The sequence below is a fragment of the Hoplias malabaricus genome, chromosome 15, assembly GCF_029633855.1.
Source record: "Hoplias malabaricus isolate fHopMal1 chromosome 15, fHopMal1.hap1, whole genome shotgun sequence".
Classification (NCBI taxonomy): Eukaryota; Metazoa; Chordata; class Actinopteri; order Characiformes; family Erythrinidae; genus Hoplias; species Hoplias malabaricus.
The window spans coordinates 30,563,691-30,591,616 of record NC_089814.1 but is presented as its reverse complement, the minus strand read 5'-3'; the positions used below and the strand labels follow the sequence as shown (position 1 = coordinate 30,591,616).

At 38.8% G+C, this 27,926-nt stretch overlaps 2 protein-coding genes across 3 annotated transcripts in view; both read right to left on the bottom strand.

Annotated features, from left to right (window-relative positions):
• Positions 1–7,941: 7,941 nt before the first annotated feature.
• Positions 7,942–11,901, bottom strand: il13 (interleukin 13). The gene is made up of 4 exons (XM_066646492.1): positions 11,423–11,901; positions 11,287–11,343; positions 10,657–10,788; positions 7,942–10,351 (listed from the first exon to the last, which is right to left on the bottom strand). The coding sequence occupies exons 1-4, from the start codon at positions 11,534–11,536 to the stop codon at positions 10,247–10,249; spliced, it is 408 nt and encodes a 135-aa protein (XP_066502589.1). The 5' UTR covers positions 11,537–11,901; the 3' UTR covers positions 7,942–10,246.
• Positions 11,902–12,055: 154 nt separating this feature from the next.
• The window catches only part of rad50 (RAD50 homolog, double strand break repair protein), a 35,685-nt gene continuing 19,814 nt past the window's right edge, over positions 12,056–27,926 (bottom strand). For both annotated transcript variants that reach the window (XM_066645809.1, XM_066645811.1), the window contains exons 16-26: positions 26,874–27,000; positions 24,971–25,164; positions 24,689–24,799; positions 24,368–24,460; positions 24,150–24,263; positions 23,912–24,039; positions 22,147–22,371; positions 17,384–17,469; positions 17,040–17,182; positions 15,352–15,485; positions 12,056–14,267 (exon numbers count right to left, since the gene is read on the bottom strand). In XM_066645809.1, the coding sequence (XP_066501906.1) occupies positions 14,081–14,267; positions 15,352–15,485; positions 17,040–17,182; positions 17,384–17,469; positions 22,147–22,371; positions 23,912–24,039; positions 24,150–24,263; positions 24,368–24,460; positions 24,689–24,799; positions 24,971–25,164; positions 26,874–27,000 (1,542 nt within the window). In that variant the 3' untranslated portion in view covers positions 12,056–14,080. The remainder of the gene's footprint in view (positions 14,268–15,351; positions 15,486–17,039; positions 17,183–17,383; positions 17,470–22,146; positions 22,372–23,911; positions 24,040–24,149; positions 24,264–24,367; positions 24,461–24,688; positions 24,800–24,970; positions 25,165–26,873; positions 27,001–27,926) is intronic.

Below are 27,926 nucleotides of genomic sequence, written 5' to 3'. Positions count from 1 at the left end.
TGGTGTGTTCTCCCCGTGTCCGCGTGGGTTTCCTCCAGGTGACTGTCTGCGAGGAGTGTGGTGTCTTCTCCCTGTGTCTGCATGGGTTTCCCCCGGGTGACTGTCTGTGAGGAGTGTGGTGTGTTCTCCCTGTGTCTGCATGGGTTTCCTCCGGGTGACTGTCTGTGAGAAGTGTGGTGTGTTCTCCCTGTGTCTGCATGGGTTTCCTCCGGGTGACTGTCTGTGAGAAGTGTGGTGTGTTCTCCCTGTGTCTGTGTGGGTTTCCTCCGGGTGACTGTCTGTGAGGAGTGTGGTGTGTTCTCCCCGTGTCTGCATGGGTTTCCTCCAGGTGACTGTCTGTGATGAGTGTGGTGTGTTCTCCCCGTGTCCGCGTGGGTTTCCTCCAGGTGACTGTCTGCGAGGAGTGTGGTGTCTTCTCCCTGTGTCTGCATGGGTTTCCCCCGGGTGACTGTCTGTGAGGAGTGTGGTGTGTTCTCCCCGTGTCCGCGTGGGTTTCCTCCGGGTGACTGTCTGTGAGAAGTTTGATGTGTTCTCCCCGTGTCTCCATGGGTTTCCTCCAGGTGACTGTCTGTAAGGAGTGTGGTGTGTTCTCCCCGTGTCCGCGTGGGTTTCCTCTGGGTGACTGTCTGTGAGGAGTTTGATGTGTTCTCCTCGTGTCTGCGTGGGTTTCCTCTGGGTGACTGTCTGTGAGGAGTGTGGTGTGTTCTCCCTGTGTCCGTGTGGGTTTCCTCCGGGTGACTGTCTGTGAGGAGTGTGGTGTGTTCTCCCCGTGTCCGCGTGGGTTTCCTCCGGGTGACTGTCTGTGAGAAGTTTGATGTGTTCTCCCCGTGTCTCCGTGGGTTTCCTCCAGGTGACTGTCTGTGAGGAATGTGGTGTGTTCTCTCTGTGTCTGCATGGGTTTCCTCCGGGTGACTGTCTGTGAGGAGTGTGGTGTGTTCTCCCTGTGTCTGCATGGGTTTCCTCCGGGTGACTGTCTGTGAGGAGTATGGTGTGTTCTCCCTGTGTCTGCATGGGTTTCCCCCGGGTGACTGTCTGTGAGGAGTGTGGTGTGTTCTCCCTGTGTCTGCATGGGTTTTCTCCAGGTGACTGTCTGCGAGGAGTGTGGTGTGTTCTCCCCGTGTCCGCATGGGTTTCCCCCGGGTGAGTGTCTGTGAGGAGTGTGGTGTGTTCTCCCTGTGTCTGCATGGGTTTACTCCAGGTGACTGTCTGCGAGGAGTGTGGTGTGTTCTCCCCGTGTCCGCATGGGTTTCCTCCGGGTGCTCCGGTTTCCTTCCACAGTCCAAAAACACACGTTGGTAGGTGGATTGGTGACTCAAAAGTGTCTACAGGTGTGAGTGTGGCCTTGTGAAGCACTGGTGCCCCCTCCAGCGTGTGTTCCTGCCTTGTGCCCAGTGATTCTGGGTAGGCTCCAGACTCACCGCGACCCTGAATTGGATAAGCGGTTACAGACAATGAATGAATTATATTAAATTACTGAACTCCCTAAGAAAGAGTCATCCAAGTGTAACAATGTTTTTTTTTTTATTTGCTTGTTGTTTGGTCTAAACTAAAACGTAAAGCACCCGGCGGTCCACATAATGAACCAACAAAACACAACGGAATCATAAATAAAACCTCAATAAGAAACGAAAGGAAAAGCGATAAATGAATTAACGTTAAAAACAGGCTTGTACTTCTTACCTAAAGCAAATGTGACAAGAGCGTGGTCCTGTCCCAGTTCTTGCTCTAAAGCCTTCCTTGAAGTGTGCATTGATGACATTTGGGAGGATGAGCAATAAGCCTTGTAAACAGATTTAACAGATATAGTTCATATCATTGAAAATAGTACTTTGCCTCCCAAATACATTAATTTATTCATCCATCCATTCATTGTCTGTAACCGCTTATCCAATTCAGGGTCGTGGTGGGTCCGGAGCCTACCCGGAATCACTGGGCACAAGGCGGGAACACACCCTGGAGGGGGCGCCAGTTCTCCACAAGGCAACACACTCACACATTTTCTCACACCTATGTACACTTTTGAGTAGCCAATCAAGGAAAACACCTGGAGGAAACCCGCACAGACATAGGGAGAACACACCAAGCTCCTCACAAGCAGGGCTTGAACTCTCAACCTCAGGACTCTGGAGTTGTGAGACAGACCTGTTGTGCCTCTGTACCATATACAACCCCCCTAAGCACTTACAAAGAACAGATGATTTCTCTCCATTTTCTGAGTTGCTTGTTGTGTGTTGTGAGAAACATTACATGATCGCACTGTGGTTAACAGCCATGATGAAAACATGGCCATATGTGCATGTGAAAGGCAAAATGCACGCTGCTCTCAGTGTAAATTTGTACATATTTTACTGAAAGACCATTCCCAGGAATCATACATTGTATACTATGTATAGCTGTCACTTGTAAAATGTGTACTAAATATAGTTGGGGATATTCATGTTACGTTCTGTCATCCTAGCATGAAAAATCAGGTTAAAAACTTCCCCTAAACCTAACTCTTAATCTAAATCTAATCATAAACCTAACTGTAAGCTCCAATCAATTAGAAACAGCTGTTTCTGTGTTTGATTAATATTCTTACAAACAAATTACAGTGCTGTTATTCAGTTGTACTTCTGGAACATAAAAGGGAGACTGGATTTGGCGAGACAGTGCCACCAGTGGATGGGAGCTCACTTTGTGGAAGAAAAATAATTTTGAATTATAATGAAACAATGTCCTAACCTCAGTATTCCACGAAAATATGTGAGCAAAGCCTGTATTTGGAAGATCTTTCACATCGGAACACCCTTCATCAGAGCATTGCAGCCTAGACTATGGGACAAGGGCTGGTAAGCAGCGTTGTATAGCAAAAACGAAGAGCAGTCATGTGCAAACAAAAAGTGGAAAAGACCACAATTGTAAGTAATAGGACAGGGCTCAAGTAGAATGTATTAACTCACCTCTCCGCCTGCTGGTCATGTGACGTGTTAGTCTGAACTCTTAACCAATGAGAGCGCAGGGCTTGCCGCCTGCCTGAATACGGGTAGTAAGGAGCTTCTTGTGCTCAGTAATAATTGATGGAGTGTTGGCAGCAGAGGGAGCGTGCTCTGTTCCCCGCGTCCTTTCATATCATCATCACTTGCCCCCAGGGGTCCTGTAACTGGGGGCCTGACAGGAGACAGGGGGTCGCCCAAGGAGGGGCTTCATCCATCCTGCTGTTTTAACCGCGTTTAATGATGAACACTGGAAGGAATGTGGAATAATGGTATGCGCAAATCTGGAAAAATCTGCATAAAAACAGTGCAGAAGGAGATTCAATTTTATGTCTAAACAATGTAGAAAAAAATATTGATAAACAAATGGGGATCTAAGATAAAAGGACAGAAAAACTAAGTGTTGAACTTCAGATCGGCGCAAGCTTCTAATCATTAATACCTCTCTAAAGCAAGTCGAGCTGACGGATGTGTGGAGACTTGGCTCTTGAGTTGCCTCTGAATAATGCAAGCTGTGGTGGTTATATCACTCCACTTGTTCCCCAACCTCCCACCATGGGGCACTAGTCTATATTTCACATGAAAGCAGGAGCTCAAAGGATGTAAAGATGAATGCCTAGGATACAAAATGGTTTGTAATTAAAGGCATGTTTCTGTGCAGTGGCCTTTTTCACATGAAAGTGGTGTTAGTTCTGTGAAATACTGACTCTTTTATATCTTACCAAGGTGCAAATTAAGTAGAAGTAGGCTACAAAAGCTCAAACTGCAGTTCAAATCAGTACTTAAGTACTGAGTAGATTTATATCAACATTATGTCATTTAGCAGACGCTTGTTTTCACTTAAAGCAACTTAAAAAGTGACTCTCCACTATCATTTACTTCCTTTTTAGCTTAAGAATTAGCAGACATATACAGAAAAAAATGAGGTGTTCAAAAAACAATGTATATATAAACTGCTGCAGCACTTAAGGTGGAATAGAAGAAAAGCAAACATAGCTGTGTCATCTTAAATGATACAGTGGTTTTGTAAGGTGTAACGTAAACATCAAAAATTCAGGTATTAGTGTGACTGTGTGCATATCGTGGCAGAATTTAAGGTGGAACTGAAACTTCGAAGAACTCAACTTACCCATTGAAAATAACTACATCGTTTTTTTTTAAGGTGGAACAGAATAGTAAAGAAATTTTAGAGGGTACTGGTGGGTTTGAGGAAGTTTAAACGAGTACTAGACATCAGTATATGTTCACTTTTGTTTCATGTCCAAGTATGGTTCATGGTTCACTGCAAGGCTTTTAAGGTTGTGGAGTGCAGCCTTTAAATACATTATTGCGGCTTACCAGAGGTTTACCCGACTGCTGTCTTGCAAAATCTTTATTTTCTCCTTTTCATATCCTGAAGGATAGTTTAACTTCATCTTCTGGTTATACACTAACTCTCCCTAACTTGAGACGAGTGGGCCTTCATTAATTTGGTGGCGTATAGGACAGTCCGGCTCTGTTCTAGATAGTACAAATAGGTTACAGTCTTGAGCTCCAACCATGCCAGAACCCAAACAATCCCTAAGTCCATTACCAAGCCATAAATTGTCAGTGTTTATACCTACGTGCTCACACCTAATAAGTAGATAAAGATAGATATAAATATAGAATAAGTGCAAATACAGCACATTTCAATAAATTCTTAGTGCTCAGGATACATCTAAGACTGTAGGGAAATGCTGTGGTTTATGTTTAGAAGCTCCGCATCTTTTAAGGTGGAAACGTATGTTTGAGAAGAAAAAAAACGTTTTACGTGGTTGAAGTTGTTCGTAAGGTTTTATTCACAGAAACTATTTTGTAACCCGAGCTGTTTAGTTTTGTAGCACTTTGCAGAGATGCAGTTAGCCATCATCTGAATTTGGAGACATTTCCAATTTAAATAACCTGAAACAGCAAAAATTAATATAATTACTTAAAATAATCAATATTACCAAAGCAGGAATACAGCAATATCCTCATCACGGTTCATGTTTTTCAACACTGGGGTTCGTAAATGCATTCGACGATGCAAGAGCACGCTAACGGATTGGAGAGCAGCAAATCGTGAGGAAACTTTCTTAGAATTTTATAAAAAGTTTTTTGTTTGATTAAAGTCATGAACATCAACTTTAAGTAGTTTAGAAAGAGATAGGTCATCAGTCTGCGTTTAAAGACTGCAAGAGAGTTAGGAAAGCCAGTGGGAGTTCACCTTCCGTGTGCAAGGACAGAGAAGATGTTTGACATTGGTCTTACATGTGGGTGTTTTGAAATGTGGTGGGTCTGTACTTAAATCTTGAATATTGCGGTAGGTATGCAGTGGCTGATCAATTCTGGGCTTTGTAGACAAGAGTCAAAGTTTTGAACCTGATGCAGGCAGCTACAGAAAGCCGATAAAAGGATCACAGCAGTACAAATGACACATGTGAACTCAGGAAGGTTAAAGATTGACGGTCATGCTGCTGCATTCTGGATCGGTTGCAGGTGCCTCATGGTTCAGTAAGGAACCTCCTCAGAGAGGAAGAGTTGAATCTGCCAGTTGTACAGAAGAAATCTTCAAGACAGAGTCAGGATTGTAATATGCGCTAAGAACGATGACTAGTCATACCATTTGTCTCGAATGAGATCAGGCAAGACCTGTGAGTGCAGACTTGCTAAGGTTGGGCTTCAGGCGGTAAGCAGCCATGCAGGAAGAGATGTCAGCCGGAAACCCCAAGATCCGATTACAAAACTGAGTATCAGATGGTGGGAGGGAAAGCATTTGTTGAGTGGCATCACCATAGCTGTGGTAAGAGAATCCATGGGAGGTAATTACATCACAGAGAGTACAGGTGTAGAGCAAGAAGAGAATAGGACCCAGCACCTAGCCTTAAACAATGCTAAGTAAAATGCTGAGGCATCCCCGTCATTTAGGCCAAGGCCGCCTTGTTCCTCCAGGTTGGAGTTTTCCCTCGCCAGGGGAGTGTAGATTTTCACAATTCCCTCGAGTCAGAGAGTGTTTCTGTGATAAAGCAAGCCGACCAGTCAGTTGAACCCCATGGCTATAACATGTTACAAGAGCTTAGGAAAACAAAGCACGGTTTGTATATTGAATGGGTAATGCTTATCTGGTTTGGTGGTAGCACAAGCAGACCAGTGGACCCCTGTGAGTTATGACCCTTTCTGTTTAAAGCTGACCAGGAAAGAGGACATTTGTACTAGCTAGGATACCCATTCTGCCTGGATGAGAACTGGAACGCTGCTATGGGCTTTTAATTGCAATTAGCCAAATAGAAACAGGCAAGGTCAGGTTCTGATATTGGATAGTATAGGTTTGTTTCATCATGCAATAGAACACAGTTCTACTGCTCAGCATTGGGTGGCATAATCATAACATATTCTATATTAAATGTAGACTTTTATGTTGTATTGATTTCATACATCTTATTTTAACTTCAGAAATTAAATAGTTTTCTGTGTAAAACAATAATATTATGAAAGTTTACGAATATACCTTTCCTTCTGGAGAAGAGAATATGATGCGCCATAAGGGAAAACAACTAGAGTTGTACTTTTATGCTGTCTGTACAATGTGAGTACAACTTACTACCAGTACAACCTTTTTTTCCCTGACAGTTTAGGCTCATATGCTGCTGGTCTAGAGTATCTCATTCTAAGGGTCAATGTTTATCTATAAAGAATATGCACTGGTTGAATGCCAGTGTCAGCAATTAAGGCACTATGAATTAGCAAAAATCATTCATTAGATGAGGCGTCAAAGTTATGGAGATATACATTGCACATTCCAGATTGACAAATTCGCCGAAATAATTTTTTTATTAGCTGGTTGAGGTCAGCTTAATCAAATCCCGAGATTTATGTTCCAGTTAGGGAGTCCTGATCAAGTCAAAAAGTTAGAAAAATTCTACTTCAAACCATTACAAATTTATTGGCATAGTGGTGTAATTGAGGCAAAATGGAGGAAAATATTATTGGGTACTATCAAGTATTTTGACCGTAGTGTTGACAGTAACTGTTCACTACAAGCAGACTCAAGTTAAGTCATTTACAGACATTATCATTCATATATTCAGTTCATTAAACATGGAAATAAGAATTCCAATCAATAAAAGGACCATTTTAATGAACTATTTAAGTTCTATTTAAGACAAAAAAAAAAACGTGGATTCTACTAAAACTCAAAAGCAATTGATTCATACTGCCCCAGTTGCGGTCACATGACACCTTTTAACCAAGGAAGAGGCCTCAGTGGATTTGTGCATATCCACAGACGGCAAATGGCAACAAGACAGCAGCTGCTAGGCATGGACCACTTCTGGGCACTGCAGAACTGCCCTGAGGCAAATCTCCTCAAAGACATTATATGAACGCGAGTTTCCTCAACCTCAAGGTGGCATGCCAATTGTCATTGGCCAAGTCTTCATTCAGATGAGCTTTTAAAATGCAGTTTTTTTTTTCCCCAAAGCTCACTCAAATTTAAGAAACTCTATGAAGGCGTAAGTTCAATTTGAGGGCAGCCTTCATAGCCTGGGGGCATTCTAGGTCATTAGCATTTCACTGGGGAATTTTGGCGGTTTTTGATATTTCCACCCACTTTCATCTCAATCACTCAAACGATATTACAGTAGTTACCATCAGTGATATTGAATACAAAACATGCTTTGTCTTATTAATCCTTCATAGAACTGGATGTCTAGCATTGCCTCATGAAAATGTAGCTTATTTATTGCCATATTCATCAGTGGATATTCAGATGTATGCAGTAAAAAAAAAAGAAAATGGCAGCGCTGAATATATTAATATTAAAGCAAATTTGTGCCGTGTGTGATTCAGCAAAGTTTAATTCCATTTGGCACAGTGACACTTCACAATCCAGGAAATGACAAACTGAACCCTTATTTACCTTGAAAACGTCATTAAATATTCAGCAAATTTAAATTATTTAGCAATGAAATTAATTAATAATAAACTCCACTCAATGTTAAATCACTGTATTTCATGAAAAATAACGAATAAAAAAAAATTGTAACAAGAATGCACATATTAGTATGGTAATTTTCTAGGAAACCTACCTATATATCACATAGGATAAGCACTTCCAAGTCACTGGCACCCGGGCAACTGTTAGAGACAAAGACTTGGTTTGACACATCATTAGCTCACAACAATTCTCCGCTAGTTACTGTAACAAATGGTTCTAAGGCTTCCGGCTTTAACTTTCAGGAAAGGTGGACATCAGTGGCATATCAAATATCCAATCAAGCTTTAGGCTTCCATTACCTTATGAGCTCATTAGCCTCAAGCTAAAAATAAAAAAGCCAACTAGACATTTAATAACATTTGTGGTACGGATAAACCTGAACTGTGCAAGTTCACTTCACACCAATCCATAAAATTAACTCACACTGAACATTAGAGAAGAAACTGGCATTTCCTCAAACCATGACATCAATGTGAATTAGCATTAGATAAAACAATAAACAATATAAAATAAAAGTCTTTGTTTTATTCATTCATTTTTTATGCACAGTAGAAAAAAAGAACTTGTACAAGGCACTTTTCCAACTGAACTTAAAGTAGATACACTTTGGACAAAGTATGCATCAGTAGAATTTGCTGAACTGCCTGATGCTCCTTGTGCACATCTGTCCAAATTGCCATTAATGTTGAAACTAAAGAAGTCTATCTTGGCCTTGAACTGACAAATAACGCAGGTAATACAGAAAGTTTCCAGACACATTGGAGACTACGTTCATAAAACAATTTAAATTGCCGTTATGCAACACAGATATTATCAAAACAAAACTGAACTAATAGCCTAATGGAAAGTACCTGACAAACAGTGGGTGAGAAAATTAGCATACAAATATAGTGAGTCATAACACTTTCATTACTTGCTGTGTTTCAACATAAGTCATAAGCGATGTCTAAAAATGCTGGCAACACTTTAGTTTAACAGATCTTTTTTTCATTACCGATCCAGAAACTAGCAATTAGCAGCTTGTCCGTGATCTTGTTTTATTAAAAACCACTACAAAGAGTATACCTGAGATATATCTGATCATGTGTATTTAACTTTTATGTTGTATTCAACCCCTTGAGCATTTTATATGTATTAACAAGGACCAAAAAGCATTTCATTTTAACCAGTGTATCTGCAGGTATGGAGAACTTAAATTTAAGGCTTAAGACATATTTAATACCACTTTGAGATAGAATTAAAACCACTTTTACAATAGCAAAATGGCAGAAAGCACACATCTATGCTGTGTTTACCGACTTCACTAAATATGTGATTAACGTATTTTGTAATAAACTAATATTTCAAACAGATTGCCTTAAACTTGGCTTAACCACAGTGCAACACTGGGGTTATCCAACTAGTTTTCATTAAATTTACACTCCTCCATGCCTGCAGTATAATATCCACTGGCTAGTAGCAAAAGGTAAACGGAGTGAAAATAGTGCTGTAAGAGACATAAATAATAATGCTGGTTCCTCTTTGTTTAGTCTGGCATTAATAAAGTAAGCTAACTTGCATACAAAATCGAAAAAAAAAAAAAATCCTTTGGCAGATGGATTTAAGACATTTTAAAACATTTTAAACCAAATTAAGACCTTTATTTATTTATTTTTCAAAGATAAATAATGAATTTAAGACTTTTTAAGCATCCACGGATCCCTGTTTAAGGAACTGGTTTGTTCATCATTAATTGTGTCACACACCTAAACATTAGTTTTATGGATTTTCTTCCATTCTTTTGAATTCTTAAATATTTAATCTATTAGCTTTAAATATATCCAAACAGATTTTATTTTATCCAGATTAAGCCAAGTCCTAGACTTAATAATAAGAGTATGCATGATCTCTGCTTATTACCACTGCAGGGGTTGATAACAATGACTGAGATGCCAAAAATAAGATGTACAATAGATAAAGAAGCTCCTGAAAATACTTTTTGATAATTTTTGAAAAATTGCATATTGCCCCTGAAACTGAAATGTTAATGCTTCAAACACATCATTAACACCACTGAACAGGCCCTGTTATCATTTGATGCTGGCAGATTTGCTTTTAATCCCTACCTTCTCTGATGAAAACATTGGCGTTACTGTGCGTTTTTTTCAATTAAATACAATGTGGGAAAATGATAGTAGTATAAACAAAAAATAAATAAAAAACATTTGATGTAGAAGCCTTCAAGTATATCAATAGATATGCCTCTTCATAAATTACAAAAGAGAAAGGGCTCTGGCTAGGGTCGCGCACTGGAGATCAGTTTTTGGAGACAACGGCTCAGTTCCTGCAGGAAAATATGCAGGGTGATTTCACTCTCTGTGCTTGCCTCAGAGCAGTTTTTCTAAAAGAATGCAAAACATATATAACAGATTATTGAAGAGAAAAATATATAACGTAAGAGACAATGACTCTATGCAAAAACAGATGCTTCATGTTGGCATGATAATGACAAAAGAAATCACTTTACACAACCGTGAAACCACAAGCTGAACCAGCAACAGTTCCATGGTGCAAAATTAAATTCATCAAACAATATGTATCCCTCTTAAACAATATAACGCATTTCTATATGTGTAAGTGTAGTCCAATGTGTTAGTCTTCAGCAGGGTGAACTCTAAAAGGAAAACTTTAATTAATCCAACTTACCGTATGATTTTGATTGTACACATGCAACCTTCTTATCAAGCTGCTTTCTTTCTGATTCTTGGAGTGTTGGCTAATAATCTTAGACACACTGTGTTCAGACAGCACCTTCCCAACTTTACAGAAATACGCAGGCTATTAAAAAACAAAATGAATATGTTAAGCTCATAATCATCTTCATACTATTCCTGAATAATACAAAGGTTTGTATTTTGGACAAGAACCAACTACAAGAACTGTTCAAACATACGGAAGGCCTTAAAATATATAGTCGCTGTCCAATAAAAAACACAAGTCTATGTAAAAAAGATTTTATTCCAAGTAAATTTGGTCCATTCATCATGAAATTTTCACACAAAGTGAAGGACAGCCATTCAAATGATGTAGTAAACTAAAAATCAACAAAAATGGAAATGCATTCTTTTGATTTGGCAGCGACGATATATTAGAACTACAACATAAATTCAGTTTTTTTCCCCAAGCAAAATATACTTCCCAGGTCTTCAAAACCATGAAACTCTAAAAAGACAAATACAGTTGATATGAAAAGGCAATACATGCACATTTCAACCACAAAATGGTTGTATTAAACTGAAAAGTCCTGACAGAAAATGTCTATGTGGAGCCTCTTACCTTGCAATCATTTATTAACTTGGTGTCAAGCTTCGGCACAAAAGTGTCTATGTGCTCCTGAAAGGAAAAAAATATATTATAAACTCCAATATAGGATTAATGTTAGCAAAGCCCATTATCTCATAATATGTCTTACCGCAGGTAGAGATTTCAGGAGATGGTCTACTTCTTCTTTCATTTCCTTATATGAAACAATATCTCCACACACATATGTAACAGTGATAGTGAGAAGCACAAACACAGTCTTCATCTTGGATGTGGAAGCTCAGTCCAGTCTAATCTGTGTGAACCGTTCTGATTGTCAATGGCAGACTGATGCCAAAAGTGATCCTAACACTTGCTCGTAGTCCTTATTTATACACATGCATGTAGACAGACACACAACCCGGATATAAAACTGGGTTTTGTTCTTGGAATCCAAATTTGTGCACTGCAAGCATTTGTAACAAGCGGATTCGGTGGCCACGAAGCACTGAGGTAATCTGATTGAGATGTGGTTGATTAGGTGTTTGTCTCGCTCAATGTTACTTTGAATTCTCTGAAGAGCGGAATCGAGAGTTACGAGACCAAAAAGATTGCAATGGTTTCAGATAGGAATGTGGGTGCTGATGAGACAGACTTAAAATCCGTTGACCATGTTTGGTTGTGGGATCTGAGGATTGTTTTTTTTTTCAAATAAATATTTACCTGCTTTTATACGTCAGTTGCATGTTTAAGAAGTAATTAAGACAAAGGTAGACTTATTTATTTATTTTAAATAAATCGCATAGAAGGATTACAACCCAGGAACTTTGGAAGAAGGCAAAAAAGAACTAGGGTACAGGAGTCCAGATTAACTTGCTTTACATTTCAGTAATGGCTAATGGTTTGAATAGTGGAAAGGGAGGAAAATTGAGTAGAATGTGAATGTATTTGTAAATGGTATTTGCTTGTGTTCAATTTGTCCTGTAATTTGGACTATGGGGTGGTTTCCCAGACAGGGATTAAGTTAGTCTTGGACTACATCCTCCTTTCAATGGAAAAATCACAATACAAAATGATTTGTACTCCAGAAATAGGCTTAATTTCTGTCTGGGAAACCATCTCTATACTCTGTAATTTTGGCTACCTTAATGTGCACTCATTGCTGATGCAATGATCAGTTTAGTTCTGCACACAGCCTGTAATAATCTCCATAAAAATCTCAGACCAATCAAATGCTCTGGAGAAACTGCACATGAACTTAATATCACCATGCTAAATGCTAATGGTTAAAGGGCTATGGAGCCACAGCACTGTGATATGTAGTATAATGGACCTCCATTTAACATATTTTGGATGTGTACCAGGACACCTCCAAAAACAGCAGACCTTGTCAGCTGTTCCTGGTATGGTAGGGCCTACAAAAAAGTGGTTTAAGATGGGACAGCTGGTGAACCGTTTACAGGGCAATGGGCAGAAGAGGCCCATTGATGTGATTCTGATCCAGAATCAATCCAACATCAGTACCTCATTGGTTAAATGCCATCAGGTTCTCTCTTACTGGTTCTTAAGCCATAGAGGGTTTCATTGCAGTAAAAGAAGAAACCCCATTTATTATTACCCTTGATTACAGAAGAACCATTTTCCATTGGTCACTGCCCATTCTCTCCATTCCCCTGACCTTACTGTAGAACTCTGCAGTTTTATAATTATATACTATAGTCCACTGGTTGCTCTGTATAACTGATCTCCAACTTTCACCGTTCTTCAGTGGGCAGGACCCCCGCAGAGCAGGTATGATTTGGCTGGTGGATCATTCTGAGCGCTGCAGTGACGCTGACGTGTTGTTGGTGTTATTAACGTGCCAACTGGTGCCAATGGATCAGAAACAACAGTGCTAGACTCACCTACCTTGTTGGTCCACCATGTAGATGTAAAGTCAGAGACAGTAGCTCAGTTGTTGCTGCACAATTGTGTTGGTCATCCTCAAGTGCTTCATCAGTGGACACAGAACGCTGTTGGCTAGAGGACTGCTCTCAGTTAAAAACTCCTGCAGCACTGCTGTGTCTGATCCACTTGTACAACACACAATAACACACCACCACCATGTTAGTTTCACTGCTGCGTTGAGAATAATCCACCACCCAAATCTTACCTGCTCTGTGGCGGTCCTGACCATTGAAGAACAGGAAGAAAGAAGGCAAGCAATGCATACAGAACAACAGAGGGACTATAGTCTATAACTGTAGAACTACAAAGTGCTCCTGTGGACAGACAGTGGAGCTGAGAGAATGGACAGTGAGTCTTGAAACAAGAAGGTGTCCGTAATGTTATGGTTGATAGATGTAGTAGATCTGTATGAAATGTTGCCACACATCAAGAGAGCAAATGGCAAGTTTGGTAGTTCGGCGGTGAAACTGGATGTCAAGTAAATGGTGAGACATGACAAACTAACACGTCCACAAAAACAGCCAAAAACAAATAGCCAGGGCAAAGTCCACTTTCATATTTGACGAGCGATGGTTTGAATATGGATGCTTCCAGACTTAAGGCTGACTAACTGGTTTGGTGGCAAATGAAAAACTCACCTGCTTCAAGCATTCCATTCAAACACGAAATGTAGTACATTTATGTCGATAACGTACAGATCTGTTTGTTTACGTATTATTTTTGAACTTATTCAATTACTGCTAATTGGTAACAAAGACTGGTAATTCAGCAGTCTTGGAATTCTCTTCTCCAGGTGCCTACATCCTCAGCGCTATGTCCATTCTCTCTTCTGTACAGTCTTTACTGCCTTCCATAACAAGGCAATGCTTCCAAGGAAGCCTGCTCAGCGAAGGTAGGTATTTAAACTGGTTATATTGCACTTCAAGATCTCAGAGCACTGGTCCTGGTTCTTCTTGATCCTGTAGAAGTGTTCCACATAGTTGGAGCGACCCAGGAGCTCCACAAAGTCCTCATCGTGGGTGATGACGAGTAGCTGGAAGTTGCGCTGCCGAGAACGACTCTTGATGATCCTGCCACAGCAGCACATGTAAACAGTAGATGGTTCACCATTTGTAGAGAAATGAACAGAAATAAAACACGGTACGGTCAAACCTGCGACATGCAGCAACTGATGCAGTACTATTTATAGTGTTGATCTAGGGGTGGATAATATAGCAGTACTGGCATAAACTATGTTTTCTGATACAACAATGACACTGCATATTTCAGCATTAAAAGAACACGTGAGCTCTAAACCCATGGTGTATACTGTCAATACAAGGGCCTTCATACTCACCCAGAGTGTGACGTCAGTTGTGCTAGGGGTACATGTTACGTTTTACTTTCTCTCTTCTCCATTAGTTGATAAAACAGCCCTTATCCCACAAGCATTCACCTTTGATCCGCCCTTTACTGGTCATTTTTACAAACACCAAAGTGCTCCAATAAACTCAAGCTGAGAGTGGACATAATTTTTTATATCGATCTAGTACAGTGTGGTTTGTGAAATGTTGAATAAATATAATTTAATTCATAGTTTTAAATATTATTGTTATAACACTGATATTGTTTTTTTTTTGCTACATAGTCCTTTCCTGATTTAAAGTAATCACATTAGTGTAATTAAAAGGCTAACTTTTGTCATCACCTATACTCCTGGAGTTGGTTTCTACATCTTACTCAAAGTGATGTCGAAACACACATTTGTCTAAGTAACCATATAAACTTTTTCACTTGTTAAATAACTCTCATTGTATAACAGCTTATATCCTCAATATATCCTCTATAGCTCTTTTCACACATGCATGGACCCAGAATTTTTATCATTTGTACTGAACATTACCCAGACTTTATCCTGCCAGCCCCCTACTACAAAACCTGGGTAACGTCCAAATGAGCCCATGTGTGAATAGAGCTGGCAATGTTCTGGAGAATTCAGTGAATGCATGTCGGGCCTTGAACTATCAGAAACATTTCCAGCTGTGAGACTGACACAGAAAATCTTTGGCTGTATTCTACATGTGTGAAAAAGCAACACTGGAGTTCATATATGAAAACGGCTTATGACAGTAAACAAAAACAGAAAATAAAATAAAATGGTTGATTCAGACTCACTCAACCAAGGCGTGGGCCAGGGATTCAATGTTTTCTCTGTCCAGATTTGTGGTGGGTTCATCCAGGGCCAAAATCCCACAGTTCAGACAGAATGTCTCAGCCAGTGCCAACCGGATGATGAGGGAAGCCAGCACCTGCAGAAAGTGCTCTTAGTTAAATATTTATTGCTTGACAGAATTTTTTTTTTTGTATTTGTCATTTTAAACTAAATGTTTTTTCTTACAGATGCCATACTGATGACTAGAAGTGGATGACAACTGAAGAACAAGAAGTGAATGTTCCTTCTGAAATCAGGGATTTCTTTTGTCCATTTTTGACACATGACAGAAATAGTAAATCAAGAATTTATTTTATATCCTGACAGATGATAATAACATTATAATAATAATAACTTAATAACATTGTTCTTAATTACACCTCTTTACAGTGTCATCAGTGAAAAGTTAACAAGACAGTTCTTGAAGTTGGTGTTTTAGAAGCAGGAATAAATAATGAGTATGCGTAAGGACCTGAACAAATCTGAGAAACGGCAAAAATGTGACCGTTAGAAGACTAGCTCAGAGTACCTCCAAAATGGCAGGCCTTGTGGGGTATTCTTGTTATTCCGTAGTTAGTGCCTACCAAGCGGTGCTCTAGCATTAAGGCATCTGGAGTATCTTTAGACTACGGAGAGAACTCCAAACGTTGAAAAGCATGAACCAAAATGAGGATATTGCTCGTTACTGCTCCATAGTGGGTAATATAGACTTATTTTTTCTATTTCTGTCACTGAAGGTGCAAATGTGTCCAAACTCGGGAGACGGCTAACTGCATTACTGAAAGTGCTACAAAACTAAAACAATACGTTTCTGGGGTAATTCAAACAAATAAAAACAGACATTTTTAACTTCATCCATGTACAAACAAAAGCCGGATTTCTCAAACACACCATTCCACCTTAAAAGACATTTAACTTCTGAATATAAACAACTAGAGAGAACTGTGATTATCCACAATCGTAGGCCTTCCCTTTAAGAAGGGACTATGTGGTTAATAATGAATAATTGAAGAAAATTGTGCAATTCATTGGTAATTTTTTATTTAGTCAATCCACCGTCATAATATAATTTCATATATAGTATTAGGCATAAAAGAGTAAAAGTTATATTTATAGACATATAATGTGAGATTTATAAACAATCCATCCCTGTGATCTGGCCAAATTCTGACAGTACACTTTAAAGATGGAAAACAGGAAAGAGAATAAGTTATATTACCTATAAATAAATTAAAAAAACAGGAGGTGTTAACCCTGTGCTAATATTAGGTACTGTGTCAAACTGTGGCAAGATTGTGTGACCTGATTGTGATTAGTTTCAAATGCATAATGAGTTTCAGCAATAAAAGTACTGCTCAAACAGTGGATTGATCATGGTGATTAGCTCACAAAGAAATAAAGTAAAAACCTTTTATTTGTGTTTTGAGAGAAATGTCCCAGGGTCTATTTCCACAGGACACAGAATATATTATGAATATCCCAATCCCAAATGTACGGACGTAATCTGTCACAAAACAGATTCTATAAACAAGGCTGTACTTCTCATAAACATGCCAATCACAGATTTTAGACAGATTCTAATGGCAAACCTCAAGCAAATACATAAAGTGTAAATGGGGTGGAAAAAGATGCCTGCTACTTAAAACCATACCTTTTGCCCAGCACTGCAACGTCCCCGCATGTCCAAAGCTGTGTCCCCTTTGATCATCACCACTCTGTAGTTGTAGGTCCTTCTCTTCATGCCAGCAGTGGCATTCTCGTCCACATCAGATCGGATCTCCACGTACTCGATGTCTGAGAGGACATGGAAACAGTGAGGAATACAATAAAAATAATTTTTCATACTGTCAAATAGGGTTAAAAAAATAATAATTAAATCTATATTAATAAATGTGCTAATCCATGCATTATAACAGCGAAATGCAAATTAACTTGCTCAGTTAAGCCACTGATACACAGAAGGGTACATAAACCTAATATATTGTGTGTAAAGACCTTGTCCACGATATGTGCTTCTCCACAGGTCTCGAATGATTTTGTTGATCTCTTCCATCTTCAGACTATGAAACTTCATGATTGTTCTATAAAAACACAGAGAATTTCAAGTAAAATATTTCTGTGCAAGTGTTGTTCACTAAAAAAAGTAATGCCTACATTTTTGTTTACTGTTGGTCAAACAGAGGAATCTGCTGTATATGAAGTACAAGACAAATGCTAAATATATGCACATTTTTGTTTTAAATTTTGTTAATGTTTTATTTAAATAATGTACATTCTGCCAATATCTTCCATTTCATACTGGCACAAATCTAGACTGCATAAAATGAAAATCAGAACATGATCACTCCAATCAGTTAGATGTGCAGAGAGCGCAGTGATGCTATCATCATGAGAACCTACTAGGCTGAGCTGATAAGAAATAAAAAAAAGATGACTAGGCAACCAAGCGAATAAAATCCTGCAGACTCAAAAGCATCTTTCAGACTTCCTCAAGGGTAGCTGTATGCATGAATATCCCCTTGATTTTGTATGCTGTGGAAGTGAATAGAAAGTGTTTATTTTTTTATATAAGTGAAAGTCATATTATATAGATTCATTACAAACAGAGTGATCTATTTCTATCATTTATTTCTTTTAATGTTGATTATGGCTTACAGCCAATGAAAACCCAAATGTCATTATCTCAGAAAATGTCAATATTATATAAGACCAATTAAAAATGATTTTTAATACATATATATTGGCCTATTGAAGAGTATGTACAGTACATGCACTCAATACATGGTCAGGGCTCCTTTTGCATGAGTTACTGCATCAATGCTGTGTGGCCTGTGGCACTGCTGAGGTGTTATGGAAGCCCAGGTTGCTTTGATAGCGGCCCTTAGCTCGTCTGCATTGTTGGGTCTGGTGTCTGTCGACTTCCTCTTCACAATATCCTATAGATTCTCTTTGGGGTTTAGGTGAGGCGAATTTGCTGGCCAATCAAGCACAGTGATACTGAGCTTATAAAACCAGGTATTGGTACTTTGGCAGTGTGGAGAGGTGCCAGGTCCTGCTGGAAAATGAAATCTGCATCTTCATAAAGCTTGTCAGCAGAGGGAAGCATGAAGTGCTCTAAAATTTCCTGGTAGACTGCTGCGCTGATTTTGAACCTGATATCACACAGTAGACCAACACCAGCAGATGACATGACTCCCCAAACCAACTTCACACCAAACCTCAATCAGCTTGGATCGTGTGTCTCCTTTAGCTGGTAGCTGGTTAACCAGCTCTTGACCAACATAATGTATGTTTCATTTGATTTTGGTCATGCTTGGTGGTGCTGGTCATGTTCCTGGTCATGCTGCTCAGCCATCCAGGTCAAGGGGGTCGACCAGCATGGTCCAGCTTGGTCATATTGGTTGTCTAGTTTTGTCAGGTTGATCATGCTTTTAGTCCAACTAAACCATCAAATTTAAATGAAAACATACCCTATGCTGGTTAATATTTAAGCTGGTTAATCAGCTAAACCAGCATGAATAGCCTGAGCTGGTAATGCTGTTTTTTTCAGCAGGGTCTCCAGTCTTCCTCCAGACTCTGGGACCTTGATTTCCAAATGAAATGCAAAATTTATTTCCATCTGAAAAAAAGACTTTGGACACTGAGCAACAGCCCAGTCCTTTTTTTCCTTGGCCCATGTAAGACGCTTCTGGCATTGTCTCTGGGTCATGAGTGGCTTAACACAAAGAATGCGACAGCTGTAGCCCATGTTCTGGATATGTCTGTGTGTGGTGGCTCTTGAAGCACTGACTCCAGCAGCAGTCCACTCCTTGTACAAATTTTTGAACGGCCCTTTCTTGACAATCTTTCCATTGCTGCGGTTATTACTGTTGCTTGTGCACCTTTTTCTACCACACTTTTTCTTTCTACTCAACTTTCCATTAATATGCTTGGATACAGCAGGAAGGTGTCAGTGACTGCCTTCTGGACATCTGTCAAGTCCGCAGTCTTCCCCATGATTGTGTAGCCTACTGAACCAGACTAAGAGACCATTTGAAAGGCTTAAGAAACCTTTGCAGGTGACTTTTAAGTTTTCATTGGCTGTAAGCCACAATCCACATAAAAAAAATAAACATTTGAAATAGATCACCTCGTTTGTAATGAATCTATACATCAGTTTCACTTTTTGAATTCAATTACCGCAATAAATTAACTTTTTTATGGTATTCTAAATTTACTGAAGTGCACCTGTATATCCATCAGCCATATCATTAAAATTACCTCCTTGTTTCTAAACAAGTTGTCCATTCTATTACTGCCACCTTTTGTTGTTCTACAATTACACACTCTAGTCCACTCATTGCTCTGCATACTTTCACAATGCTGCAATGACTCTGATGTACAGGGTGGGCCATTTATATGGATACACCTTAATAAAATGGGAATGGTTGGTGATATTAACTTCCTTTTTGTGGCACATCAGTGTATGGGAGGGGGAAAACTTTTCAAGATGGGTGGTGACCATGGTGGCCATTTTGGATCCAACTTTTTTTTTTTCCAATGGGAAGAGGGTCATGTGACATCAAACTTATTGGGAATTTCACAAGAAAAACAATGGTGTGCTTGGTTTTAACATACTATTTTTTCATGAGTTATTTACAAGTTTCTGACCACTTATAAAATGTGTTCAAAGTGCTGCCCATTGTGTTGGATTGTCAATGCAACCCTCTTCTCCCACTCTCACACACTGATAGCAACACCGCAGGAGAAATGCTAGCATAGGCTTCCAGTATCTGTAGTTTTAGGTGCTGCACATCTTAATGGTATGTTGTGGTATATGGGGTACAAAATAGTGGGGCCATTCTTCATCAATGGAAACCTCAGGGCCACTGGATATGCGAAATTGCTACATCATGATGTTTTCCTCTTTATGCACTGAAGCTGGCATGTTCCCTGAGTTTTTCCAGCAAGATGGTGCACCAACACATTATGGGTGTCAGGTCTGAGCATTCCTAGATGAACAGTTTCCTGGAAAGTGGATTGGTCATCGTGGGCCAGTTAAATGGTCCCCAAGGTCTCCCAATGTGACACCCATAGACTTTTATCTTTGGGGTCATCTGAAGGCAATTGTCTATGCTGTGAAGATACGAGATGTGTAGCACCTGAAACTTTGGATACTGGAAGCAATTTCGCATATCCAGTGGCCTTGAGGTTTCCATTGATGAAGAATGGCCCCACTATCTTTGTACCCCATATACCACACCATACCATCAAGATGTGCAGCACCTGAAACCAAGCACACCATTGTATTTCTTGTGAAATTCCCAATAAGTTTGATGTGTCACATGACCCTCTTCCCATTGAAAAAACAAAAGTTAGACCCAAAATGTTCGACTTCATAATGGCCACCATGGTCACCACCCATCTAGAAAAGTTTCCCCCCTCTCATATACTAATGTACCACAAACAGTTAAAAGTTAATATCACCAACCATTCCCATTTTATTAAGATGTATCCATATAAATGGCCCACCCTGTAGTGGTGGTGGTGGTGTTAGTGTGTGTTGCGTTGGTAAGAGATTGGATTAGACACAGCAGTGCTGCTGAAGTTTTAAACATTTTCTGCTTGCAAATGGCTAGCATGTTAACAAAATCATCAAAATTTTATGATAGATACATAGGACTGTAACATCTTGATCAAGTAGAATATCTTGCATATCCAAAACTGTGGCTGAAAAGTCAAGATAAAATGACTTTCTGGGAGCTGTAATAACACCTGACCCTAGAGAACATGCTTTTTATCCGAAAATCACCAGCAGGGCAAATGACGTAACTGGATGATGGTAATCTAACCCAAAAATGAACCGAGCTGAAACTTCCGCTGTGCTGTCAAGGCAGGAAATGTGCTATAGCTTTTTAAGTGCAGTAGTTGATAATGTTGACAAAGAACATGCTCTCAAAACTCTCACAAAAGGTACCCCTGTAAAGTTGGTGTTATGGAAGATACATCTATGCTCAAGTGATGTGTACATTAACCTTATTTGGCTTTAAATGATCAGTCATGATGATACAGAAATGGTACTTCATGACTATCATTAAGTATTCATTTTGATAATTTTTTATCAGAATAAAATGATGATAATCATTTGTGAATATTTACATTATCTCACAAGCATCATCATGTCTAGACATGGATAGGAAGATTTGGAGATGTGCTGAATGCAGTCGACATTTCCTCAGTGCATTCTAACTTTGCTAATGATGTTTGAGCATCTTCAAAATGGATTTTTTTTTTGGACATTTTCTACAAGCGGAATATTTTCTCTGCATTTCAACCTCAAAAACCAAAGCTGATAACACAGAAAAAGTAATGAGTCACTCATCCGTCCTCACTTTCCTCACAAAAAAGTAGATTATCAGAAAATGATGCCCCCAGTCCTAATGAACGAAATGAACATTTTATGCCAAAGTCCAAAATGATCAAACCAACCTCACAATGGACTCAATGCCTTCAACCACTGTGAGTACATAAAGATGACACTACGCTGGACTGGATGAACGGGACTACAACTATCTAAACTCTTCATGAAACCTACACAGGAAGTGATGCAATGTAACATTTATCAACAGTAGTATAAACCTATTACTGGGCTGACAGTAATGAATTTGTAACCAGGACATTAGACTATTTTGTTCGAGGTCTCCAAAGGAACAAGAGGTAAGCAAGAACTATTAATTAAAAATACATCTTTAAACAGTGGCTTTTCAGCACACACTTACTGGTCCAATGCCTTGTAGTAGATGTCCAAATCTTTGTTGGCCAGCTCAGTGGTTCTCATGACTATCATCTTGTCCCTGAATTTTTCCTCTGCCTGGCAGAACTGGTCTTCACGAAGTTCCTTGCGGAACCGCAGGATCTCCTCCTCGAAGCCCTTCTGTCGACCTAAAGCAACACTGCGGTTCTTTTTCAAATCTTCCACTTTCCGCTCCAACTCCCGGCGCTCTCTGTCCAATAAAACATAATGGGAAGTCAAGTATTTTTAACAGAGGCTGAAAAGTCTGAGAATGGACAGACATTTGCTGAAATGCAATTTTACATGTTTACAAAATAAAAAAGAAAGAATTAAAAACTATATGTGTCTGTTGCCATATTTCTTCAATTTAAAAAGACCTCAAGTCTATTATAATTCATTTTACAAGATGCTCAGTTTCAACCCCCCACCCCCCTCATTTCTTGCCATATTAGGAGACTGACTACAGATGTGCTGTGTGTGATTTTGGCTGTTTTGTGTAATAAATAAAAATACAATAAAAACTGTCATTTTTAATGTGTTCAATGGTTTTAAACCAGGGATAACTCATTAAGTTTATAATTAAATAAAGTTAGAAAACATTTTCTCAAGCAAAACTTTATATTATTATTTGCATTATGATCAGTGCCACATCCTGAATAGTAGCCTTGTAGTTATAGCAACATTTTATGTAGTTAACTGAATGTCAAACCAAATTACTTTCAATTACATGTCAACATATTTCAACAAGATTTATAAATATTTATAAAAAAATACTTTAAATAAAATATCCTTTTCTCGTTTCAAGTAAAATTTACAAATGAAACAATGATTTTAAAAACAGCAAAAAAATACACATGTAAATAAAGTGCCTAATGACTAATGCCTTCTATTTGCAGTTTGTAGACTTTACTGCTTTTCCATAACCAGCATTCTCATTGGCTCTTATTGATGCAGGGCAGGACTTTATCCATTTACAGCAAGCTGATTGGCTCTTTATGCTGAAGGATGGAAATATATCCATAAATAGAATCTATGTTAAGTGTTATGAGAATATTTCTACTGGTAGTCCTTCTCTCCTTAATAAAGTTTCTGTTTTTTCGTCACACAACAGTGTGATCCTGAAAGTGTCCCAGAAGAGCATTAATCATGTCCCATTGGGCTATTTTTCTGGCCCTGGGACAGCGTTGTCTGGAGCCCTGCCCTGTGTGTTAGTCACTCATTCGAGTCAAGGCACTCACCATAATGCACTCACTTGTAATATGCATAAATGTATGTGATTAGTCTGGTAGTTTCCTGGACCGCTAAACCTGAACAGTAATGACTAGGAGAGTCACACCATTTAAAACAAACACTGTTCAAAATTAAACAGCTCTCAACAGTTTCTAGTTTCAGGTCCGGAAAAGGACAGCGTCTGGGTCTGGACCCGGACTACGGTCTGCCTGTTCGTGACCCCTATTTTAAACGCTTGGATAGTACGTCTCCTCATGGAAGGTAGTTTATTCCTCCTAAGAGATGTTTCTTTTTCCTGGCAAGCAGTGATTTTCCCTTACATGAAGTGGTTTTATGCGCTCATGATTTTTGCTACATATCTGATGCCTGAGGGCCAGTGTGGGTACAGAAGCCCCACACTACTATCTAAGGTCTATTGATTAAAAACAGGTGAAATGATGTGTTGTTTCTGCTGGGTTGGAAAGAAAACCTGCACCCACACCAACCCTAAGTGGATTTGGTTTGACACCCCCGCCACTTACTTGCGTAATTCCATGACGTTCATGTTGCCCATCTCTTTGAGTAGAACCTCCCTTTTCTTGGACACCTCCTTCAGTTCCTCCACACGTTTTCTTAGTGTCAAGTTGTCCTGAAGGCAACGCTCTTGGACCTATTATGACGGGGTGGGTTATCATTCTCATCATCAGACAAAATGATTTAGACAGTCACCTTTACTTGGAAAACGTTAACTGATATTTAGGTAAAAGCTTAGTCTGGCACCTTCTGTGTGTCTATATCTTTTTGGATATTTGCAATGTCTTTGTTGATCTTCTCCTGTTTTTTCTCAGCTTCAAGCAGCTTAGAATTTGTCTCTTGGAGTTCCGTTTCTTTTTGCTGAAAGAAAAAGGATTGACAAGATGAATAAATCAAAGTAAATGTACAATACAGATATATGAAACCACAGAAGATTGCATATGAAAGAATTACTTTCTCCATACCTCTTTATACTCATCTTTGCCTTCTTCGACATACCTGGCAATTTCTCTTTCAAGATTGGCCAAGCTTTTAATCCTGTCCTTGATACTGTTAATCTGCAATGGGATTCAAAAACATCAACAAATCAATTGGTTGTTGAATTACTTTTGTGCCTACTTGGGCTGCAACATATATTTCTTAAAATCAGATTATTTTTAAATAAATAATTTAAGGTAAAATAATTCAAGTAAAAATGAATTTCTCATTCACGGTTGACGTAGGCTGGCTCTTTCCTTTTTTAGCCTTCAAGGAACCAGGTGTCAAAATACAGTAAAGTGACTCACCTTCTCTTGGCCTTCCAATTGTTTCTGCCTTCTTTTCTCAATTAATTCCTGCTTTTCATGCTGGAGCTTCTCCAAAGTGGCCGCCAGCGGAGACACTTGCTCTTTTGCTTCCTGTAACACATATATCATGTGAAAATTAAAGCCAAAGACAAGAATTTCTGTGACCTTATTGGATCTTTGTATAATTGATTATAATGTCAATTAAAGGTTAAACAGTAAGAAGGAAAAATACCACAATTGAAAAAGTTTATGTGAAAGGTTGTGCTCTTTGCAAAACATTACCTTTATTTCTCTGTGGAGGGCTTGAATCTCAGTGGTTAACTCCACACACTGCTCTTGCAGCTGCTGCTGCTTCTGCATGTTACTGGAGATCTGGAGCTTCTCGGCCAGGATCTCATTTACACTGCTTTTCAAGGTCTGGATCTGCTCCTGCTGGTCTTGGATGAGTTTGCGCTTAAGCTCCATCTTACTGCAGGCTGTTAACAGAGAAACAAATAAGAATTAACTATTGTTTGTTGTTTAAAATACAAAAAAATTGGAAAAGGTAAATCCAAGTAGAAATACAGGAGCGAGCTCTACTTTTATTTAATCAAAATTAGAAAATGTATTAATGCTGTTTCTTAGTATTCAGTAGTGGGAAAGTAAATATAATATACACTTCATGGCCTGAGGTTTCTCGATATCTGCTCCTCCAGCATGGCTTTTAAAAATCAGAATCAGAATCACTCTTTGTTATTATTTGAAAAAATAGTAACATTTTATTTATATAGCGCTTTTCAGGATACTCAGTGCCTCTTTACATGTATAAAAACAATTAGAGACATAGGTAATTTGATACATCATACACACAGATGTACATAGTCTGTTCATTTTATCTGTTAATAAGGTAAATACGACACTTTTAGGAAAAGATTTTCCAGGGCAATGAATTCAAGTCATTTTGACCTTACAGTCTCACCTGAACCTGCCATTTTTCACAGACACAAGATCTGTGCATAATATATCTCATTATATCTCTATAACAACATATAGAGTGCTCTGTGGTCAAGTGCAGTAAATGAGGACCGATGCAAATAACTGTAATGAGTTGGTGCTGAATGATAAAAAAAAAAATCCTCATCTGTGGTACTTACTGGAGCCACCACACCACACACACACACTCAAACTGTAACTAGCATTTGCGTGTGTGCCCTCAGTTTCGAGTGAAGAGACAGAGAGTGAGAGAGAGAGAGAGAGAGAGAGAGAGAGAGAGACAGAGACAGAGAGTCATAGAGTGTTTGAGCACCCATTAAAGAGGCTAGACATAGCCTACAATAAAAATAAAGCAGTCCTCCAAAAAGGTGGGGTGGTGGTGGGGGAGGAATTCTTGCATTGCATTTCATGGCATTTTTTAGACCTTAGGGAGATGGATTTTAAGACATTTTAAAACAAATTAAAGCTTAAATTTAAGGATCAGCATCCTTAAATTAAAAATTAAAGTGCGGCTTTAATTTTTACAGAGGGAGCTGAGAACTGATTTTCTGAACAATAGTTGGCCCCAAATATTCGGGTATTCAGATATTTGGTCATTGGTTATGTTTTTGGTTTCTAATTTTGAGATTCAGATATTTTTGGATAAATGATTATCGATAAAGGCTTATATAACTCAGTCATATAAAATAGCCTAACATGCTAAAACAGCACTTACAATGAAGCGAGGCGATGCCACAGTTAATTTAGTCAGCTTTGTGCCGGAAACCTACACACTATATACACAGTATATTGTGCTATTTATAGGCAGTTTCCCCTCTTTGCTGTTCTTTTATTCCATTGGAATATGCCTGTGAATGCTGGATGGCATTCAGCCATCAGTATTAATGAGGTCAGGTACCAATGTTGGAGGTTTTATTGTAGATCACAAACTCCACTCTACATCATCTCAAAATACTGAATAGTAAGACCTTTTTTCATGCTTTTTCCCTAAAGCCTATACATGCTGCTCATCAACGTTCTACACTGGGGGTATTTGTTTAATAAAAGATTCTGTTACTTGAATACAGATTTCAGTATTCAAATGCAGACATCAGGAATGTTTACAGAGTATTCCATTTCTGTGTAGGTGAGCAATTAATTAGTCCCATGACCAGGTGACCAGTTTAATTTACTGTACACTCTTGTCTGAAAAGTAAAGATTCATTGTTCCTACTCATGTCCAGACGATGCTGGGTCTCCTGTTTTTCCTGGCTGACATGCTGCATGGTCCTGTTCAGATCCACACCCTGAAGTTTGGCTGCATGCTGAGCAATCTTCCTCTCTATGTCCTTCAGGTCCAGCTGCAATATAATAAAATATTAATAAAATCTTTTATTATAATTTTTAGTAGCCATTTAATTACATTTATTCCTTTATAACTGGAAGAATGCAAACAAGAAGCATATAAGAGTGGGTGATGTGAGAAGACAATATTTCATAATTCATTATGCGCAATGATCTTTTATTATGGAAACCATCAACATTTAAACAAACGAAATAAAATTTGAAATTACAATAACAAAGTTGTTGCATCTTCGTAATCTTGTCAACTACTCAATCTACTAAAGTTTTCTGACTTTAAAATGTTCCATGACATATGATGACATTCACAAGTCTGCAAGCGTGGAAAATATATGTTAACCGATAACATCATATCATGTTTTCTTGCCTCAACTGCCATTGCAACCAATCATCAAGAAGACTGAGCTAGCTTGCGGTCAGTACGGTGAACTAATCTGAAGTTGACTCATGGCATGGTCAAAAACATGGGCAGGAAATGCGTGTTTGGTTGTCAACAATCAGGACCCCGTTCTTAAAAATCCCATGGCTATGTGCCAGCTGGCTTGACCTTTTACATTTTGAGTAGGTTGAGAGAATAGTCTTGCATTGATAAAGAATATTAAATTAATTATTGGGAACCATTGGTTTGTGACTTTTGACCTTTAATTGCCTTTATTTACATAATCGCCCAAGCCTAGTTGAGATACTTGTTTTTGTTTGTTGCATTTCAGGTTAGACTGATAAAAGATTTACAATAAACATAAATTAATTCACATACAAGCATTCCCTAAAGCAAAATAAAATAGAATGAGTAAAATTGGACGAGTCAAACACTTCATACGCTGGGTTTTCATCATCCAAACAAATCTCGATGGCTAAATCAAGCCCCATCCATATTACTCTCGGAAGTCATCCTGTATCCCTCAGATATTCATCATCTTAAGGA

Bases quoted from the DNA above. Each gene is read 5' to 3' on its own strand.
- il13 (XM_066646492.1), bottom strand. From the start codon at position 11,536: ATGAAGACTGTGTTTGTGCTTCTCACTATCACTGTTACATATGTGTGT. The intron at 11,344-11,422 runs GTAAGACATATT...TTTTCCTTTCAG, and splicing joins TCCTGAAATCTCTACCTGCG to GAGCACATAGACACTTTTGT. The intron at 10,352-10,656 runs GTAAGTTGGATT...GCATTCTTTTAG, and splicing joins TGTACAATCAAAATCATACG to AAAAACTGCTCTGAGGCAAG.